The sequence below is a fragment of the Vigna radiata genome, chromosome 10 (assembly GCF_000741045.1).
Source record: "Vigna radiata var. radiata cultivar VC1973A chromosome 10, Vradiata_ver6, whole genome shotgun sequence".
Classification (NCBI taxonomy): Eukaryota; Viridiplantae; Streptophyta; class Magnoliopsida; order Fabales; family Fabaceae; genus Vigna; species Vigna radiata.
In genome coordinates, this window is record NC_028360.1 from 9,754,640 (window position 1) to 9,777,933 (window position 23,294).

The window sequence follows — 23,294 nt, forward strand, 5'->3', positions numbered from 1 at the left end:
TTCAAGTATAGCCTAGCCCAGCCTGATACTACTGTCCAATGATTGCGGCTTTCTTCAATGAAACTTTTCTGAGCTACTTGTTTCTTTCGGATTGTCTCCTTTTGAGGCATTGACTTGGTTGCGACCTGTATAGTTTATTTTTTTTTTAATTATTATTTGTTTTCGTAGTTGTCAAGTCATAAATGTTTATTGATTAGGACTTAAAGTTCCTGTTCTTAGTATATAGACTTTCATATAATATATACTGTATGTTGATTTAATTCTTTCAGAGATATAAATTAGCCCATATTTTTTTATTATCCATTCAATAAATTTTGAATGTTCTAAACTATCCACATTTTAGTTTCAGCTCCGTTTTCGGATAGCCATGCTATCGATTAGTTGCAGCACATAAACAAAGTGTATATTATAGATCCTTAGATTGGAACTTTATTGCAATCAACTGAGGGAGAATATCGAATCCATTAAGATAACCAATAACGGATTTCCATAGTATACGTTGACGACACTTTTCACGAAAATGCGGATAATCAACTAATGACCAAAGATATACTATTAGTGAAAGTGGTACACTTAAAAAAGAGTGGAAAACTGAAAATGCAATAGGCTACTTATTATGGAAACTGACATGTAGCTAAAACTTGAAATAATCCTTTAAAAGGAACGCTACTAATCAAGAAGATTGTAAATCATTTGAAAATAAATAACCCCACTTTAGCTGGTATGACATGCCATGCCCTAAAGTTAAATAGTGATACCTCAAACAACGTGACAGAAGCCATCCATACATGTGATATAGGTCAAAAAAATTCATGCACACAGTATTGGCTACTTTTGCATTTTGAGTATGGGAATTCAGACATTGGTTATAATTATGTTTGCTTCTGCAATCCTTTGAACGTGACCCTGTCGGTTAGGTTCTCCAAGAAAAGAAAATAGAAAATAGGTGCAAGGAAGAAGTGGCTATGTAGCAAGGTGAGAGTGAAGGAGCGATAACACACTTTAGCTGAATGCAATATTATTTTATAACCTCATAGGAATGGGCAAAAAATACTGAAGTGTATTATATTATAGTTAATTGTACTATATTATATTAAAAAAACTGAATCATTTTTATTATAACTTAAATATTTTGTTTTATGATTCAGTCTTTTAATAAATTTTCGATTTAATTAACTGTACTGTTTTATATTGATGTGATATTTTCTAATTGTTGAACAAATATATAATAGTTGAACAATTGAACATCATAACTAATAAAAAATAATAAGTTGTCTTAACATTTTAGGAGTATTATAGATTTTTTTTTTGTTTATCAATGAAATCGGATGTAGGATTTTATTTAATAGAAAGAAAATACAAATTGTAACTTTTTTTTTATCTGCATTAGTATTGTTGAAAAGTTTTAATTTGGGTGAAGGAAAATATTGTATAACAAAGTGAACTTATATAGAGCAATAACTTTCAATGAAATGTAAGAAAAATGGTATGTAAATGAAGCTTATATATATCTTGATTTTTTTTATATAAATTGGATAAGAAAGGAATTTCGAGAAACTGAAATGGTAATTCTGGAATTAGAATTATTTGCAGAAATATAATTGGAATTAGATAAAAATCTCAGGTATTAACAATTTATATGTTTTTTTTTTCTTTTATAACATAAAAGTAAATTTAAACAAGTTGTCTGAGTATTATAGATTTGAAATCTGTTATAAAAGAAAATCTAGATTAACAAGAAAAAGATATTAACCATTGTTGAAGATTCAATCAACAATAGCGATGCAAGATATTTTCCTTTATAACATATTTAAATTGAAATTGAAATTTTCTTTTATAACATAAACTAATTAATTTGTATATTGAGGTGGTTCTTTTTTTCTTTCTAATAAAAATATTTTTCCTCTAAAAATAGTATAATAATTAAAATTAATACAGTTTACAATTTAGTCCGTAATTTAGTTCAATTTATTTATACTATTTTACAGTTGAGTTTAAACAAATTAATTTTTAATTCAATATAATTTTTAACAGTAAAATACAATCCAGTTTCATTTGCCCATTCCTACGTCAAAGGACTCTCATTGTATATCTTGAGCAGGAATTTAACAATGTACACATATTAACACCCCAACATTCTGATCCATAGGATAAAAGGTTCACACTCTCAAGGCATAATCATAAATTCACAACAATTTCCTTATAACAAACTTCTACTTTATATCTTTATTTTTTTTTTAACTTTAATAATAATATGCTATTAGTTCTTTTTATTCAATCTTCTTGCACAATCTCTAAATTAAAACAGTTTTATCATGCGATATACAAAATCGAACAATCTCTATATAATAACAATTGTTAACTCCTAAACTAAAAAAAAAATCATTTCATTCTTAATTCTGTTTTTATAAATATATTTATTTTTCATATTTTTTAAGTTATATTATCTTAATGCAATTGCATACACGTGACAATTTAAGCTAAATTAGATAATAAAATTTTTAAAATAAGCTTGGCATATTCTTGCCTTAGTAACCAATATCTAAGATTGAGTTACACACTAACCTACCTGTTATGGGGTTAACTTAAAATTTAAAACGGTTTCGAAATTATTTAAAACCGAACTCAATCAAGTTTCTTTGGAATAATTATATCACACTGTTATACCTCTCACATGTAATACCAAACTTGAATTGTTTATTCGTTGATATGAGAGAATCTCTTGAAGAATCATATTAATGAGAAATAAAATCAAATTAGACCAGCATTTCAAGAATTGAAGATGAGAATATTGTGATTAAGCATTGCGCAGTCCTCTCTACACCTCCCAAATCTCGTCCTGTACCTTCAAATTAACCATAATACCCTTCATTTAATGAACTATAATGAACTTTTTATACCATTGATGATGAATTAATGATGTTGGCTTAATTTGAACAACCAATAATAAATAATAAATAGATGCTTCTATATACGCTGCACCCACTTCACTCGCCCTCACTTCTTCGTTCTTAAGTAATTGTCTCAGCTGCTTCTGTGCTTGCATTGCCTGAGTTGTGATCCTGTGATGCTCCCGATGTGTTGGTGGTGGTTCCGGTGTGTTAGTAGTGGTCTTAGTGTGTTTGTGGTGATAGCTATTGTGGTCTGGTTAATCGGAGGAAAAGGTCAAAGCCGACATTTGAGGCAAGTAAAAAGCTGAGTTGTGGAGGACCCTTAACCGACTTTAGAATAACAGTTAAGGGCTCATTTGGCTAGTCCTTAATCGTCATTCGAAAGCCAGTTAAGGATCCACCTTATTTCGAATCACGCAGGATCCTTAATCGATGTTCGCTGAGTGCTTTTTTATTTAATGTTGATAGGGGGAGCATTAAACTCCTAATTGTTGGGTCTATCAAGGAGGAGGTTCACCGAGGAGTTACAAACACCAATGAGGTATGAGCCCAACCATATAAGGGATTGACACCACTCTCTACCCAAAACCTTAAGGCAATGTGTTAATGTGTCTTTTAATTTTATATAGTGCTCTACTTTCTCATTTCTATCCAATGTGGGACTTAGACTCACACTTGCATTCCCAACCATCTCCCCCTCAAGGGTGAGTCCCTTCCACATTGGTACACTCCTCCTCCAACGGAAGCATTCCCATCCAACCACAATCACGAGTAGCCCTTCGTACCAGCATCGGCTCTGATACCACTATTGGGTCTATCAAGGAGGAGGTTCACCGAGGAGATACAAACACCAATGAGATATAAGCCCAACCATATAAGGGATTGACACCACTCTCTACCCAAAACCTTAAGGCAATGGGTCTTTCACCTTTATATAGTGCTCTACTTTCTCATTTCTATCCAATGTGGGACTTGGGCTCGCACTTGCATTCCCAACAATCTCCCCCTCAAGATATGAGCCCAACCATATAAGGAATTGACACCACTCTCTACCCAAAACCTTAAGGCAATGGGTTAATGGATCTTTCAACTTTATATAGTGCTCTACTTTCTCATTTCTATCCAATGTAGGACTTAGACTCACACTTGCATTCCCAACACTAAGCATATTGGTTTCTATCATGAATGGTTAATAGTGAATAGAAATGGTTTTAATCATCCTTGCACAACATAATGAGTAAATAAGTGTTTAAATCATTAATCATGTTTTTGTTAGATATATTGATTATAAGAGGATGAATTAAATAAGCATAAACAGACCAAGAATCTATATTTTTGGTAGTATTAATCAATTACATAAGTCATATAATCTATTAAAAAAAGCTAGAACACATAGATAGGCATAATATGTTATACAGATAATCTAATCTGTTATACAATAATAATATGTTAGAAAAGAAAAATGAAATTGAAACTAGGTATAACATCAATATAATTGTTTATATAAGTGACATAATCGATTAAAATAGAAACAAATGTTTAATCCATTATGCTTGTAACCTAATATGTTCGGTTAGTTGAAAGAAGCAATAATAAGCTTAATTGTCAATATAATCGTTTATATAAGTGACATAATCGATTAACACATAAAGAAAAGCATAATCGATTACGTTATAAACCTAATCGATTAAATTGTGACAAGATATGATTTTCTATATAAATTAGACTAGAGACCTAACTCTTTAACTTTTTAATTGGCATATACGACATTCTCTTTGAGATTTGAGTATTGGTTTTCTCAAGAAGAGTTCTTGGAGATTTTTGAAACTACATTGGTGATTAAGCAATCAAGAAATCATTCAAGTCTTATTGGAGCTTATTTGTTTTGATATTTCTACACTAGTCGAGTGTAATATAATCAGGTTCTTATTCATTTGATGTGATTTGATACCTGTGCTAGGTACGCCAGGTTAGAGATTGAATGTATCATGTCTTTTGTTGATTGAGAGTGAGTGTATCCTCTCTTGTATTGTTGTTTTCAGATTTGAATGTGGTGAGGATAGCAATTGAGAGTATCATTGTATTCTTAAACAAAAATCTTGAATTAGTGGATTACCCTCAAACTAAGGTTGTTGAGGAAAGACTGGATGTAGGCTTGTGAAGAGCTGAACTAGTATAAATCTTGTGTGGGTCTTTCTTTCATCTTTCTTTACTTGGTTGATTCAAATATTTTTTATTATTGATTTCAAGATACAAGACCTTTCAAAGACTCAAAAAGTTTCTAAAATCCAATTCATTACTTGAGATGTAAGGACTACTTTTCTAAGATTTAATTTATAATATCTTTGTTATTTAGTTATTTTTAATATTTATTTAATAGTTAATTTATGATAGGTTAATATTTTATATATATTATTTAAATTTTAATATGTTTTGTTATTTTTATTTATTAGTTAATTTTTAATTTTTTAACTTTTATTATATTTTAATATATTTCTATTTTTTATTTATTATTTAGGTTTGAATAATTTTTGTTATTTTGATGTATTTGTTAATTTTAAATTTATTAGTTAATTTTTGTACCAGTTAATGTTTTTAAGTTGTATTTAATTTTTAATAACTTTTTGTTCTTTATTTACTATTTAATTTATAATAATTTAATTTATAATATGAGTATTTTTTTTATTTATTACATAATGTTTAATATGTTATGGTGTTTTTATTTATTATTTAATTTTTAATGTGTTAATGTTTTTATTTTTTTGATTTAATTTATAATATGTTTAGGTTTTTTAATGTATGTTGTTTTTTTAAGTATTACTTAATTTTGAATTTGTGCAATTGTTATTATTTCATTAAGAATATTTAGTGATAATTATCTTTATTGTAGGATCTAGTTAACATTATAAGATAGATAACTACCCCAATTGAATTTCTCAAATAAATAATGAAAAAATATTTAACATATATTTTCTCTATAAAAAAAAAGTAAAATATAAATACAAAATCAAAAATATAAATAAACATTACAAATTAAAAAAAACACATGAAAAATATAAATAATAAAACTAAATTATATTCCTAATTTCAAAATATAATAACAACATATTTAAAACATATTTTCTCTATAAAAAATTTAAATAAATAAATACAAAAATAAAAAATATAAATAAACATTACAAATTAAAAAAATTAATAAACACATCAAATATAAAAATAGTAAAACGAAATTAAATTCCTAAATTCAAAAATTAATAAGAAATTATTTAAAACATGTTTTCTCTATAAAAAAGTAAAATATATAAATACAAAAATTTAAAATGTAAATATACATTACAAATTAAAAAAATTAAAATACACATAAAAAACTAAATTAAATTCCAAAAATATAAAAAAAATGAAATATCTAAAACATATTTTATCTATAAAAAATTAAAATATATAAATACTAAAATAAAAAAAATATAAATAAACATTACAAATTAAAAAAAGAAAACAAATGAAAAACATTAATAATAAAACTAAATTAAATTCCCAATTTCAAGAAACAATAACAACATATTTAAAACATATTTTCCCTATAAAAAAGTTAAATATATAAATACAAAAATAAAAAATATAAAATAAAATTACAAATTATTAAAAAATAAAAAAGAAATAAAAAATAAAAATAATAAAACTAAATTAAATTCCTAAATTAAAAAAATAATAAGAAAATATTTAAAACATATTTTCTCTATATAAAAAGTAAAATATATAAATAGAAAAATAATAAATATATATAAACATTACAAATTAAAAAAAAATTAAAATATAGATAAAAAATAAAAATAATTAAACTAAATTAAATTACTAAATTCAAAAAATAATAACAAAATATTTAAACATATTTTCTCTATAAAAAAGTAAAATATATAATTACAAAAATAAAAAAATAAAAATAAACATTACAAATTAAAACACACATAAAAAATAAAAATAATAAAACTAAATTAAATTCCTAAACTCAAAAAATAATAACAAAACATTGAAAACATATTTTCTTTGTAAATAAGTAAAATATATAAATACAAAAATCGAAATACAAAAGTAAAAGATATAAATAAATATTACAAATTAAAAAAAAAAATAAAACATAAAAAAAAAAGAAAAAAAAAGTGAAAATGCAACTCAAATTACGACATATCTCAACCGATGTTCGAACACCGGTGAAACCTTAACTAAACTTCAAAGTATGGTTAAGGACTCGTCAACGTTCAAAAGTCAGTTGAGGTTTCGTTGTAATTATGACTAACCCTTAATAGGTTTTCAAACATTGGCGAGATCTTAAGTGTACTTCAAGTGTGGTTAAAGCTTCTTAGGCTCGTCTCTACAAATCCATAGGAATAAATTTATATTTAAACATACATTATCTACCAATCAATTCATACAATCAACATCATCTACCAATTAATTTCATAGAATCAACCATGCATCACATAATCGTCGAGCATGCATCGAGGTGAAGAAAAGAATGAACTGACATGAACGCCCCGAGAAGACAAAACAGAGAGAGGAAGAAACACCATTGCACACCAAAGAAGACTAGAGAGGCTTAGCACCACTGGATCAAAGGCGTGAGGGACAATGATAATGGTGTGCGAGGGAGGCGCGACAGACAATGACGATGGTGCGCAAGAGGGAGAAGTGCGAGCAACAAAATAAATTGCGGAGAGGAAGAATGAGAAGCGTGACGAAAATGAAAGACAATGAGAAAGGAAGTACTTCTGACAAACAAAGACAAACAAAGTTGGAGTTACAGGGCGAGATTCGTGAGGTGCGGTACAAGGAGAACAACTCTCAAGCATTAGGCAAATGATCATTACCCAAAATTATTCAAAAGTTAAAATGGTCACATATGTACATGCTGAATTGTCTTTACATTAGAGCTGTCAAAACGGATAACCCGGCCTGACTCAACCCGACTCACCATGGGTTGGCCACTTAGTGAGCCAACCCAACCCGGCCCATTTATTAGCGAGCCGAAAAAATTTGAACCCGACCCGACCCACCACGGGTCGGTGGGTTAAACGGGTTGGCTCATTGGCTCACTTAAGTTTTTTTCATTCTCTTCTTCTGAGATTCTTATAACATGTTACTTTGATCAATCAAATTGAAACAATAATAATTGGACCAATTGATATAAAACAAAATGAAACAAAAGAACTATATTTTATATATATTATAAGCTATCAAACATAAAATTTTGCTAATTTAGTTTAATGAGACATATACAACCGTTTAACCAAGAAACTACATATAGTTGTTAACAAAAATATATAGCACAAGATAAAATGGTCATGCTTGTAGATAAGTCTAAAAACAAGATAAAACAAATTATATTTGTTGATAGGTCTAAAAGCAAGATAAAACAAATGATATATTCTTGAATTATCCAATCTATAATATTATTCATCTATTAAATAAGAGTTTTGAATGGATAATTAATTTAATTAATTTGATTTCAATAAAAAAAATAGGATTTAAATAATTAATTTAATTAATTTGATTTAAAAAAAAATAGGTGGGTTGGTGAACCAACCTGGCCCATCACGGATTCAACCTGTATGAGTCGGATTTTTAGTGAAGCGGGTCAAAATTGACTCGCATCAAAATTTTCGCATTTTTTTTTTCCAATCCAATCCGGCTCAAACCCATGGTAAGCTTGATTGATTCACAGGTTTCGACCCATTTTGACGGTACTACTTTACATGAACGGGTGATGATCATATGCGCCCATATCTTAATCTATGCATTACCTACTTTTGACATGTACACAATTATTTCTCGAGCTAAACCTACGTAAAAACTGTTTAATAAAAAAAAGGCTTAATACCCCTAATGGTCCCTATTTTCGTAAGGTTTGTTCAATTTGGTCCTCATTTTTTTTTTGCGTTCAATGTAGTCCTAAAGATTGTAAAATTTGTTCAATTTCGTCCCTTTTGGAGATGCCATCTAAATAGTTAATGGCAAACAGTCCAGACGTGCAATGCAGTAATGAGTTGGCATACAACTGACCACGTGGATCCCCTTGAGGCACAATTATGTGGATTGTGAAAGAAATGTTATTTATTTATTGAAACCCAATCTTTGACAAGTGCAGATTCTGAAATTAGGGTTTTCTTTACTTTGTTCCAGTGAAAGGCAGGGTCCGAGAGCTTAACCAATCTTCTTCCCATTCTTGGTGGTTGGCTAGCAATGTCTCAATCGCAATCTTCTTCTTGTTGTTTCCAGGGTGTGAGCCGTCGAAGTTGTCATTCCTCACATGGTGCTGGTTCAATGGGGGTAGGGATAGTTCCAATTTGCAATTGTGGTGAGAGGACAGCAGTAAAAATGGCTAGAACTTCAAAGAATGTTGAAAAATATTTTTGGGGTTGTCGTAACTACAAGGTGATGTGAATAAAAGCATTTGTAATTAAACCCTATTTTGTTTATGTGATGATAATTAACATTGTCTTTGATGAATAACAGAGTGGAGCTGGAAATGTGACGTGGTGTAACTATTTCAAGTGGTACAATGAAGAAGAAGTTGATGAAAAGGATGTTATCATTGGTAGGCAAAGGAGCGAGATTTGTGATATGGAGAAGACAATGAAAGCTTTGAAGAGAAGGATTCACTTATTAGTATCAGTGATGTGTGTTCTTATTGTACTGATCATAGTGATGTTGTGTGGGTAATTAGGTTGATGTCTTCGAAGTGGGTTTTTAGATTGACGTGTTCTGTGTGTGTTTAGGTGATCCCAAATGTGGCTTACTTTAGTGTTTTGAAGGTTGAGGTTGTTATGTAAGGTGGTCCATTGTGATGATATGGGCGACTGTCTTTTGTAACATATCAGTTAATGCAATGTGTATTGTATTAGTGTTTAATTGTTCAAATTAGTCCTCCTTTTATTGTTTAATTGTTCAATTTAGTCCTCTTTTTAGTTAAAAATATGCGAATGTGGTCCCCTTGATAATGAGTGATGTGTCCATAATTGGTGATGGTTAAAATTGATATCAAAACCTGTGTACGTCAAAACATTTAAACAACAATATCTTTTCTTAATCAAAAGTCAGTTCTTGGGTACATAAAAACATCAATTTACTACTATATAGCACATGATAACATGATAACAGATGCAATGCATTGTATATCAAAACAGATCCAGTTACTACTATAAAGTATTTCAAAACATTATGAAGGACAACATGTCTTAATAAGTAAAGTATTTCAAAACAGATTGAGTGTCATGTCACCAAAATTTGAACATTATAAACTCTATTTTGGTCTCCTAATTGGTAACTTGTCCCTTCTGATTGGCTGAGGTGGTTGTTCAGTGGATTCCTGTCTTGGTTGGGGTGGTTCATCACATGGTTATGTCCTTTCTTGACTTGGTTCTTCAGAAGGTTGTGGATGTAAGGGGCATTGGTTTCTGTTATGCCCAACGATACGACATATGCTGCATTTTTTACGGTGGCCACCTTTGGTCATTTGTGTTTCATCCCTTCTTAGTTCCCAACTCTCCAACCTTCTTTTTTTCTTAGGTCTTCCAGGTAATTTTCTCTTCAATGGTGGGAGGATGTCTGGACAGGATGTTCTTTCCCATAAAAGGTGCCCATTCACTGGAAATATGATAGACGCATAGGTTTCATCATACGTTGACCTTCTGAACCAAATGGGTACAAAGTCTTTTGGATTTAAATTTAAGAATCTGATTGTTGCAATTGCATGGCAGCAAGGGATGCCACTAACGACCCATTTCCTGCACGTACAGTCTTGAGTGTCGAGGTTGACTGCAAACTTGTTTGTAATCATTGCAAAATGTCTTACTTCAAACAATTTTTCTCCATACCAACTGCCATCAAGTAATACATCAATCAAAATTAAATATGAAGTGATGAATAGGAAAAATTTTATCACAGAAGGAAATGATTACCTAGGGATCCAATTTTTAGATAAATTTGATTCTTTTGTAAGTCTCTTTGTAATCTTGGGGCAAATATGAAAGTCCATATTAGACATCTTGATTCTGTTGCTTGCCCATTTTTTCATGATGTAAACTCTAATATCCTATAGCATGGTTATAATGGGCTTTCCACGAGCATCAACAATAACACTATTAAAAGCTTCACTCATGTTATTTACTAATGTATCACATACAGCTCGACCTGTAAATCTAGATCTAGACCAATACCTATTACAACGAATAATTAATTGTTAGGAAGGTAAAAGTATATAAGAGGACGATTAAGAAATTGGTAGAAGGAATACCTTGGGGGAATAGCAATGAGGTATTTGTAAGCCTCTACATTGACATCTTTTATATTTAACATTTCTCTTTCCCAAGCTTGGGGGTAGTAACTAGTAGCAGCCTTCCACATCAGAGTCTCATGCAAAATCTATGCTCTGTCCTAGGTAAAAGTTCAGTAATAGTTTCTTTTAAACCCTGTTAAAAAAGGGACCATGTTGAACATTTTTAACGAAAATGAGGACCAAATTGAACAAACAGTAATTATAGAGATACCTTTTGTTGGTCAGACATAAACGTGCATGAATTACAAACTTTTGAGCCTTCAAGGTCTTCAATCAACAAGTCCAAAAACCAAGTCCAAGTTTCTTTGTTTTCTATTTCCACAATTGCATAAGCTATAGGTAACATCTGCTCATTGGGATCTCTACCAACAGCGGTTAATATCTCCCCAATGTACTTCCCTTTAAGAAAACATCCATCTAAACCAATAAATGGCCTACAAGAGGCGAAGCTATTCTTGCAAGCTTTCAAACAAACATAGAACCTCTGAAATATGGTCTCACCATTTTCACTGTCTGCTTTAACTTTCACTGTTGATCCAGGACTAAATTTCAATAATTCATGAGCATAATCATATATTCTCGTGAATTGTTTCTGAAATGAACCTTCAACTTTGCATGAGGCTAGTATTTTTGCCCTGCGAGCTTTAGATATTGAGACATTTGTATTCCATTTCCGCAAAGCTTTTGATCTTATTTCATTTATCTTCAAATTCGGATTTTCATGTAGTGAGGTATCCAATGTCTCACTCAACCACTTAGCATTCATCATTTTCACATTGAATTACCTACTGCAAGAATGCCTATCCAATATTTTTCTCAATTGCCATGTTATACAGCCTTCTAAGTATCCAATTTAAGCCATCCATTCCCATTTTTTTTGGGCACCCAAGCATCTCACTCGTACCCTTCTGTTGTCATTCTTGACAAACTTTAAATTCCTCCCAGTATGGACCGCATAACTTTTAATAGCCTCCATAAAGTCTTTTTTATCACTAAACTTCGTTCCCACTTCCCACTTGTAGTCTGACATATTTTTTTGCTTAACATACGTCCGAAATGGACCACTACTTTGCCTTTCATCACGTCCATCCTCACTTCCACTTGCTTCTGGACTGTCCAAAAATTTTGAGTCTCACTCATCATCAGACAACCCTCTATCATTTGGGTTGGTCTGCCTAGGGTGTACTATCATTTTCACAAACTGGTACTGGCACAGAACCTTCTACAATGTTATGTACAATTTCATCAATATTTACGTCAACATCAAGTAGCCCTTCATCGAATTCTTCTTCTTCTTCATCCAGTTTGTCTTCTTCATCATCTACTTCTTCTTCTTCTTCATCATCCTCACTTAAACTACATTCTTCAATGACTACTTCTTCCTCTTCCCTCACTTGCCTGTCCTCCACATGCATATTCACTTCATCCTCCTCCACATGCACATCCACTTCAGCCTCCTCCACATGAACATCCACTTCATTGTCCTCCACATGCACATCCACTTCAGCCTCTTCCACATGCACAACCACTTCAGCCTCCTCCACATGCACAACCACTTCATCATCCTCCCCATGAACCTCTATTTTATCATCCTCCCCTTGCACCTCCACTTTATCTTCCTCATTCCCACCTACATGGATACCTTCACTATTTACACTTCCATCACAGAGCAAATAAACTTTTTCATTTAATTCACTTTCAGAAATAATCTCTGGCTCATCATTGACATCGTGGACCACATACAAGTTAACTACCCCCCCCCCCCCCCCCAAAAAAAAATAGTTGGCAACGCCTGCCATGTTAATTGTATCTTTATCATCGTACAACTTATGCAGACAATTTTCAATTGAATAAAATAACTCAGACACTTTAATATACCCCAACTCCTTAATGGAATCTACCACTTCGAAATAACTCCACTTGTCAGGGTCCACAGTCCAATATGTTTTTTCCCCACCAACATATTCAAAAGGTAGGTCCTTAACTAGGGTCCCACCATGGTGGACCATAAAGTATCCTCAGACATTCCAAACGCTACCCTACAAAATCAATTTTATGGAAATATGGGACCACTATGGAAACCGTAAAAGTGACTCCTATGTAAACGCTAAAAGTAAGTGGTAAATGGGAATCCATAAACAATAAACCAATTGATCAACATAAAAGACTCACATTTACCATAAACAATACACAATCAACATAAACACTGCCCTAAACAGTTCGCACAAAAAACAGTGTTCAACAAAATCACACAGAGGAATGGCAGAGCACTAACCGGAATGACAGAGCAGTAACCTTAAATTACGAGAATATGAGTGAATGCCTCACTGCCAACGAAGAACGCTTTCGATTTCAACAAGACGTGAGTGATCTTCTTCCCAGTGTTTCAGACTTCGCTACTAATTGGGGGTAAAAAATTGCATTTGAAGCACCCTTAATTTAATTTAGGTCAACATAAAAAAAAACCTAATATTATGACCAATTTCAATTTCAATATTATTAAATCCACGTAATTGTGCCTCAAAGGGATCTACGTGGTCAGTTGTATGCCAACTCATTACTGCATTGCACGTCTGGACTGTTTGCCGTTAACTATTTAGACGACGTCTTCAAAAAGGACGAAATTGAACAAATTTTACAATCTTTAGGGCTACATTGAACGCAAAAAAAAATGAGGACCAAATTGAACAAACCTTACGAAAATAGGGACCATCAGGGATATTAAGCCTAAAAAAAATCATACCTTTTTAATCTAATAGACCACTTTTCGTATTGTGTATACTTAAATAATAAAATCTAACCGCCAAGATATTTTTTAAGTATATGATGAAATTTCGAAATTTCATGTTAATTTAATATACGATTAATAATTTAGGTTAAATTAAACACTCCACATGAATTTTTAATATATTTTTATACATAACCTTAAAACACCCATTACTATTTATTGTATCCACAGTAATTTAACAATTTTTAATCAACCCATTAGAATTTAGATTTCACCTATTTCACTCTCATGTATATATGAATTATACTTTTTCGTTAATGTTAATATCACTTTCTAATTTACTTAAAATCCGATGTTTCTGCGAAGAAAGCATTTCCTTAATTACTAGTTTATAATGTCTTTTGTCCCTAACAATTAATTTTGCATTACATACGCATAGAAGCCTAAGATAACCAAACATTTTATCCTTATGTCTAGACAATAGATTCCTTCGTATGTGTTCATATCACAAAAACCAATAACCAATAATCATGTCATGAATGAGTTAAATACAACAATGCATAAAATATAGAAAAAAAAAGTCCTAACAATTAATGAAAGAAACATATATCAATAAAGTGAATCAATTCAATACATGAGAATTTACAAGGTAACATCATCCTTAATAACAAATAGAATTTAGTTCCCCATTGTTATGGTGAAACTAAATATACAATGGAAAAAGAATGAAAGATAAACCCTAAAAACCGTGAAGAAAATCTTTCATTGGATCATCATGATGTACTTTCTTCATTCGGTATGCCTCCATATCCTCTTCCGTAACCTCATCATTCCATGTGACATTATATTTGCGTTTCCTCTCATCTTTCTCCTCCCTCTTCCTTAAATCTTCCTGTTAAACAACGTTTGTATAAATAAATGTCACAATAACTACATCTCAAAAGATTGGACATCAATAATGTAAAGTCATATTTGTTACAAGAAATTATGTACAAAATTTAGTTTAAATCAAATGTGTCGTGTCCTTGGAAATTAAGACTTATTGGCAAGAAAATATAATTAATTCCATAGGTACAATTAAGATGCAAAATGACACTAACAAATACCGAGTACCCACACACAATAGAATGAGATTTACCTTCTTGAGTGCATCAGCAAGCAATTTCTCATCAAGAACTAAACCATCTGGGACATCAGCACCCCAGGTAGCAAGCTTTTTCTCCTCCACAGGTGCAGGATCCTCTGCAGGTTCATTAAAATGGTGATTAATAAAGACATGCTAAATACAATTAAACAAAATTGACAAACAAACAATAAGTAAAAACAGAAATAGGGAAAGAACGAGATAGAGGTAGAGAAACAGCATAGATGTTATGTTTATCATCGAACGAACCTGTAGCAGCCTCCTTACGGGCAATATTTGCTTTCATAAGATCACTTGCCGCTTCAGCAGCCTCAATACCAGCAGCACCAGTGCAATAGCTATTTCGTATTGTCTGCTTGCAGCACTTATAGCCCCACTGATGATCCTTCCACCATGAGCCCCACACAGTTGTGTGGTTGTTAATGTAAATATCTTCTTCATACTTGCTCCTGGGGAGTGCCGCTTCCTGTTGGAAACATCAGATAAATAACAATTAAATGTAGTCTCAAGTAACCATAAAGCAGAAACATTAAGGTCAAAACTAAAAGTCGTGCTAAAACCCAAAACGTTAAAAGATCATGAAAAGTTCCCACTACCAAGGATATTGAAGATTTATAAGCAAATTACAATGGTACTCTATACAGATTTAGAATACAATTCTCACCTGGCCTTTAATTATTCTACCAGCACGATCATACTCAACTTGCATTTCAGTTTGGCCTAGCAGAAGTGCTCTTGGAGGCTTGTTCTCATCAGCAGCATTGCCATACTTCTCAATAATTGTTTTCTTTGTTTGATGCTTCAGCTCCTCACTCCGGATAAGGAAACTCTTATGGACTAATTCAGCTTGAGATGGGGCCGCTTGCATGTGAACATCTTGTCCCTTTTCAAATGCTTCCCAAGCATGGATGTTCAACTCCTTAAATTCCAAAGCTTGCCCGCTATTTCTATATTGGTTATCACCCTACAGTACAAAAGCAGGTTCAGTCTAAATACAAGATTACAGATAGCAGTAGAAACAAGTTAAAGTGTTACATATTTTCATTCAAGAGACAAGTTACCCCATAAAACTTTTCATTTGGATCAGCATCTGGAAGTGGATCCTCTCGCATGGATCTGGTCTTGGGATCATAATGTGCTGAATTGACATCAAGATTAAGAAGATATTTTGCAGTATCCTCTCGAATACGTAAATTCCTGAGGGAAAAAATATTTCAGCTCCAATTCATCTAAAAAAATAATGAAATAGATAACCTTAAATATAAGACAAATTAAACTGGCCAGATGTATTAAAATGACGGTACATAAAAATTACCTCACAGTTCCTGTGCTCCCACCACCAGTTGTACGCACACGCTTCTCAACCTTTGCAAAGTCCATTTGCTTGCTCTCATCAACCTTTGCTTCATCTACCCTTAGATCGTCTTCATCTTCATCCTCATCACTTGCAGCATCCTCACCATTTTGGTTGCTCTTCTCCAATTTCTTAAGCTGTTGTTCTTTCAGGTACTTCTTTCGTGCTTCATCTCTAGCTTCATACCTCTCAATGACTCGAGCATAAGTAGATGCNTCATAACCATTCCATCTGTCCCGTTTTCCATCATAGTCAAGCTCAAAAGTTTCTATCTTTTCATCAGGGGCAATGTGAGTGTTTGTCCATTTTGCTCCCACTTTTCGAGGTCTTTCCATACATGACTTCACATCATGCGTCATAGCTCCACAACTGTAACAAGAAGATTGAGTGGTCCATAAATAAATTCAGAGACAAGCCTGGTTGTCAAATAGCTTACGGGATTTGAAAGATAATATTTAAAAAACATGGCTTAATAACAAAACATATCAAATAACATATTCACTTACAAGCAAGTAAACATCATATTTATTTATTGTCTTATAACCAATAACTAGTAAAAGTTTAATCAAGAATTTACAAGTTGTTTGTCAGAGAAGGAGTATACATTAAACACAAACAAATGCTCTGATATTTGACAAATAAAGATCACTTACTTTTCGCATGCGCCTTTCCTATATTTGTCTGCCTGATGAATTTTAGCACCTCTGTCGTACCATGATTTGGTGTAATTGGGATCAGATTTCCATTTTCTTTGATGTTTCAAACTCTACAAGCATAACAANGGGACGAAAGAAAATGTTAATTTTTATACANCAAACACCCCAAATTCCTACCGATCTCAATAACTCTAAAAAGTGGAAACACTTACAGGTCTCTCGGCATTAAGATACCAAGGCGCAGATGACATATACTGGGGAATATGAGGGTTGATTTCCTTCCCATCCTCATCGAGTTCAGCTGGCGCAAGCCCCGCTTTTCGTGCCTCCTCCAACTCAATCTGTTTCCGATGGTCCTCCCTGGATTTAAATGCCACTGAAATCCATGCCAAAAAAGTTTTAAAAAACATTAATGTATAAGGTAAAATGAGACAAACAAGGTCATGTTTAAAATTCAATTAAAATTATAAAGTGAAAATTGACAAATGGTGCAAACAGTATCAAACCAATTAACCTAAGAGCTATGAAGCCACACTGCATCAATTTTTCTACACATATCCGAATCCAATTCTGATACTTGACAACAATACTAAACTAGTCTGAAAAAAAAAATGCCTCACGCTCTCTAAACCTTGCTAAAATTCCATCTAGTTTCTATCATCTATTAATTCAAATTATGATGAGTAGTGATTAATAGATTTGAATTGTAATCTGATTGGGACCTGGAACAACAGCCAATCCTGAGAGAAAAAAAAATACAAAAAACAAAGAGCGCTGTGGAATAAAAAAATTGAAGTCGCCCATAAAATTAGCAGGTTTAGGAAAAAAGAAATAAGAGAAGGATTTAAGGGTGGCTGATAACAGAAACCCTAGAAAATGAAAATCTGGGAATTGGAAGGGAGAAAGGAGTACCTGAAGCGGTAGCCATGGTGTGAAGTAAGCAGAGACGAATTGAAGATCGAAGACAAAAACGAGTAGGGAATCGAGGTGGAATGGCAGTAATTTTGATTTTGCTACTTAAAATTGCTATCCTTTTATTTTCTATATCTTCTATTTTTTCGGAATATGCTATCCTTCTATCTTTTATAATTTATCTTTTATTTTTATATTTTATTCAGATATATGTTGATTTCAGATCATTCACGTCTATAAGTATCATGTGAATAAATAAATTGAAAAAATAATAAATTTTGTAAATATTTTATTATATTAAAAGTATTTTTTTATAAATTTTGACTTGAACAAGGCTAGTTAACAAATAACTTGAAAAAATATTTGTTAGTAGCATATATATATATATATATATATATATATATATATATATATATATATATATATATATATATAATTTTTATTATGCTTTTTATTACTTTTTTACCTTTTACGATAAAATTCTTAAATATTTTCAAAAAAGTATAACGAGTTTTTTTAAAAATATATTTTTTGATACTGAAAATTTTTCAAGTAGAGAGATATATTCATGATCTTAACTTTATTTTATATCAATAAATAAATTACATGAAATTTACAATACAATCTTATCATTATGTTTTGATATGTATCGATATATAAATATAAATATATTAAATTATGCAATAAAACTACACTAAAAGAACTTCATAAACTTTATCTCATATCAATAAATAAATTACATAAAATTTATAATACAATCTTATTATTATGTTTTGATATGTATCGATATATAAATATATTAAATTATGCAATAAAACTACATTAAAAGAACTACTAACATATATTTATTACCTATTAACAGATTTTTGAACATATAATATCATACTTAAACATAATAAATATTTAGTTTAGATTTTTCATGTTAGTTTGAACTAGATAATTCAGTCATAAAGTAAATAAAAGATGAAAAAAAATCCAGTTTTTTATTTTGTATATATTTTTTTGTTAGATTGGTTATATGAAGACCACTTAAATTTAAAGAGGGTCCCATGATTTATCACATTGGGAAATTCAACTTGTTGTTATGTAAGAATTTTAAAGTTTATTTAGCTTGGCATATAAGATAATGAAATTTAAATTTAATATATTTTATAAAATGTCAATAAAATGAAGTGTTAGAAAATTTAAGTACGACAGATAGATATAAGAATATAATTAATACATAAAAAAATTAAAAGAAATCATCATTTTAAATTTTTGGATAATAATTGATATGATTTTTTTTATGTGTTTGAATCAAATTTTATTATTATTGAATTTCTCCTTCAAAAACCTTATCAGTATTATCTTAGAGTCCATAAATTGTCTATGTAGATATAAAAAATCTTTGAAAGAGTCATCAATATTTAATTGAAAAAATTTGTTCAGAAAAATAGAATATCAACTACTATATCTTTAAGGTTTAGAATGAGATTCCATATATATATATATATATATATATATATATATATATATATATATATATATATATATATATATATATATATATATATNCAAAATACAATTTTTTTTTAAGAAATAACTATTTGTTTGTAAAGTAATTAAATTGATATTTCAAAAGTGAAAGTACAAATAATTTATTAGTGTATCTTCCTTTCCCATAATAAACTATTTTTTTTTATAGATTAGGAAACATGTTGAAATTATTGTCGAAACGATAGAAAAATCAATCATCCAGATAAAGGCAAAAAAGATATAGAAAAGAAGTGATGTTTTAAGGTGTGTTTACTTCAATTAATTTATTATTGAAAGAGAATTTAAAGGTTTAAATCCTTTCGTTGTCCCGTTAGGAATTTCTAATCTCGTCCTCTTTTAAAGTTTCCCAATAGAGTTTTTATAAGTGCTAATTTGAAGTAATTTAGCTTTTGCCGTTAAATTTTCTTAAGGGTGTTAATTTTCTACATAGATGGTAGGATGACGTATTAAATTGACATTTTCTACATAGATGGTGGGATGACGTGTTAAATTTTGAAAAATTGTTAAAATTGAATAATTGAATAATATAAAATTATGAAATTTTGAAAAAAGATTTAGGGTTGACTCAAAATCAAATAGAATTTTGGATTCAATTAGATTAGAAATCTGAGAGTAGATTGCACTACCAAATCATGGAATTTGGGATTCTTTGGTTTGGCCGGCTGTAACAGGGGAAGATTCTCTCTTTAAACAAGATAAACAGGGCGTTCATCTTCAAACACGGTGGTCCTGTGCGAACGAAGGTGGTCAGCCACGAGTTAAGATGTTGGTCGTTTGGCCTCCCTTGAAGAACGAGATGTAAGTGGGGTGATTCCAGCCTTGGCGGCAACGATGACGGTGGGTTCGACGGTTGGAGGAAGATTGTCGATCTAGAGCAGCGACGACATCCGATTAAAGGGTGAGAGGGTAGCGACAACTCTTGGTGAAGAGTTCGTAGTGGTTGCTGGCAGTGCTTTCTAACAGTGAGGATGGCGACGACGATCTGGGTCTTGTGCCCGTCGAGAGGATGGTAACAGAGCTGCAACTGCACGAGTGCTCGATGGATGTAAGAAATTGGGGATTGGAGGGTATGAACTCATGGTTTGAATGTAATGAAATTGAATGATTTGTTTGTGCTTTAATTTGTTTGTTTGTTTTGTGCAGATGAAAGAAGATCTAAATATTAAATGAAAATCACGAAGAGTGATTCCATGATTTGGTATGCAGGTTTCGATGGACTGATGGTTGATTGAGTGATTCCATATAATTTGCGATGCACTCTCCTCTCAGATTTCTAATCTAATTGAATCTCAAATTTTATTTGATTGAATCCTAAATCCTTTTTCAGAATTCCTTAATTTTATATTATTCACTTATTCAATTTTAACAACTTTCGAAAATATCACGTTTCACCTCCAACAATGCCACGTTTAAATAATATAACATGTCATCCCATCATCTGTGCAGAAAATTAACACCCTTAACAAAATTTAACGACATGGACTAAATTGTTTCAAATTAACACTTGTAAAGACTTAATTAGGAAACTTTAAAAAAAATGATCAAATTGAAAATATCTAACGAAAATAAGAACAATTAAAGGGTTTAAATCAAATTTTAAAGAGAGATTGCGAGTAAGTATAGTGTTCAGATGCAATGATTTGAAAAGAAATGAAGGCGCAGATTTGCAGGATCAACCGAAAATACCGTCCGATGAAGAAAGGAGATCTACGAAGAAAAGAAGTTTTTTACAATATTAGTCCCATTATCATTGTCCAACGTGAAATTGCAAAAAAAAAAAATTGCTTCATTTCTTTTATAAGGATGATTTCTGGAATCGAATAAAGAAACATATATTAGATTATGATAAGCATGTAACTGAATACATATTTACGTGATTCTGTTTTGTGGTTTTATTTTTTATTGTTATTTATATGGAGTAGGTGATCTATTTTTCTAGTTTTAATAATAATAAAAAACACTAATAATAATAAAATAAATAATAATTACAATATTAATAATAATTATTATTATTATTTTCATGTTAAAAATTAATTTTTATTTTTTTTTCTCTTTATAATAATTTTTACAAATATATATAATATTAACAATTATTATTTTTATTACTTATATTATTAAGGATAATTTGCTAATATTTAATTTTTATTCATTAAACCATTTTTTTTATTTATGTAAAATCTAACATTAATTTTTACAAATTTTACTTCTAAATTCACTCTGACTTATCTCTAAATACACTCAAATAAATAACAATTAATTGATTCTCAAATCTTCTCAAATTCATCCACTCACTTTCTCTCAAATCCTTCCTCAAGTAACCACACTTTAGCTTTAAAAATGGATAACAAAACTTATCACTATTAATTCTAAATTGTTTGTTGGTAACTGATTTAAAATAATTTTAAACATTTTATTACTGTACATCATTAACCATGATAATGTTAAAATTTTAAAGATTAATTTGATATATAAATAAGTGTAAATTTTAATTTTGTAAGATTAAATTAAGTTTAAATAAGTAAAATATATTTGAGACGGACCAATCATGGAGCGTGAATCGGTGTCAATGTGTAGCTTTATTGTCCGTCCTAATCACGGTAATACCTTTTGCTATGTCTTTTGTTTCTGTCTCAATTCCCAGTTTAATCTTAGTTTAGTGGTCATTCAGTAAAATCAATTTTCTAACATAAACAAATCACCAATTATGTTATCTAATTCTAAGTAGATTTTGTAGAAGTTGATAAAGAGCAATTTAGTTTGACCTCATGGGAAATCCCATGATTTCAAATTTTCTTAAAATATGCTTAGAAGAGCATGAAGAATTCAGCTTGATGGTTTTCATAGGAGGAGGGACCAAAACGATTTTCCAGTGATTTAGTGAAATCATGTAGAGGGAAGCCATATGTAGGCATTGTTTAAGAGGAACCTGGTAAAGGGAAAGGAACTGTTCAACTTGAAATAAAGTGTCAAGAGGTTTCGAGCCACCAAAAGTCACTAACTGTAGTTTTGGGGGGTGTTTTTGGGGGGTAGAATGAAGGAGGAAGGGTGAGTGTGTGAAGAGGGTTGAATGGCACAGTGGTGATGAGGAAAAGGTGTTGTGGCTGTTATTCGAGGAAGGAGAAGTGAAAAGGATGCATGGGGGAGTGGTAAAACGGGCCAATGGTAGTATTAACATTGTAGGAAGGAGCTAGAGGAGGTAGGGGTTGAGTAAGCATAAGAGGATATGGCATATAGTAAATCGGGTGGGTGGTGAGAGATAAAGGTAGGTTAATATTTAGGAGAGAACATAATGATAAAGTGTTTGTAGTGACAATGGTGAAGTGGGGGTCGTAGCATGGTAGTAGAGAAGGTAGAAACATTGTTGGTGAGGGAGGTAATGGAAACTAGGAGAATTTGTGACTATTGTCTAAGGTTGGTTAGAAGCAAGAAATGGTCACCTTTAGCCTCCAAACTAGCTTGTAAGGAAGGAAACATCTCATGGATGGTTTTAAGAGGATTGTCATGATCCTTGGATAAAGGTTTGAGAGGCTATTAGAAAGTGGGTTTGTAAGCCTAACTCAACCCCACAAAATCCGCTTGTAAGGTGAGGTTTTCACCTCACTTATATATTATAAATTGGTCTTTTCTCTAGTTGATGTAGGACTTTCAACACACCCCCTTCACGCCAAGGTATAGGCATCTCGTGCGTGATAGTAGAAATTGGATGGTCCAATATCGGCCCGACAACGGGTGGAAACATAA

At 31.2% G+C, this 23,294-nt stretch overlaps 2 protein-coding genes across 3 annotated transcripts; both read right to left on the bottom strand.

The window, feature by feature from the left end:
* Positions 1–10,200: 10,200 nt before the first annotated feature.
* On the bottom strand, positions 10,201–11,411 carry LOC111242679. The gene is made up of 2 exons (XM_022787165.1): positions 11,182–11,411; positions 10,201–10,765 (listed from the first exon to the last, which is right to left on the bottom strand). The coding sequence occupies exons 1-2, from the start codon at positions 11,289–11,291 to the stop codon at positions 10,285–10,287; spliced, it is 591 nt and encodes a 196-aa protein (XP_022642886.1). The 5' UTR covers positions 11,292–11,411; the 3' UTR covers positions 10,201–10,284.
* Positions 11,412–14,541: 3,130 nt separating this feature from the next.
* LOC106774517 (pre-mRNA-splicing factor SLU7-A-like) lies at positions 14,542–18,161 on the bottom strand. Of its 2 annotated transcripts, none has more exons than XM_014661536.2 (9): positions 18,018–18,161; positions 17,318–17,481; positions 17,103–17,215; positions 16,411–16,818; positions 16,157–16,292; positions 15,760–16,059; positions 15,345–15,561; positions 15,090–15,193; positions 14,542–14,843 (listed from the first exon to the last, which is right to left on the bottom strand). In XM_014661536.2, the coding sequence occupies exons 1-9, from the start codon at positions 18,031–18,033 to the stop codon at positions 14,691–14,693; spliced, it is 1,611 nt and encodes a 536-aa protein (XP_014517022.1). In that variant the 5' UTR covers positions 18,034–18,161; the 3' UTR covers positions 14,542–14,690. The 2 variants fall into 2 exon arrangements, with proteins under 2 accessions (XP_014517022.1, XP_022642790.1); XM_022787069.1 differs by lacking the exon at positions 18,018–18,161 and adding an exon at positions 17,828–17,987.
* Between the last annotated feature and the right edge of the window lie 5,133 nt (positions 18,162–23,294).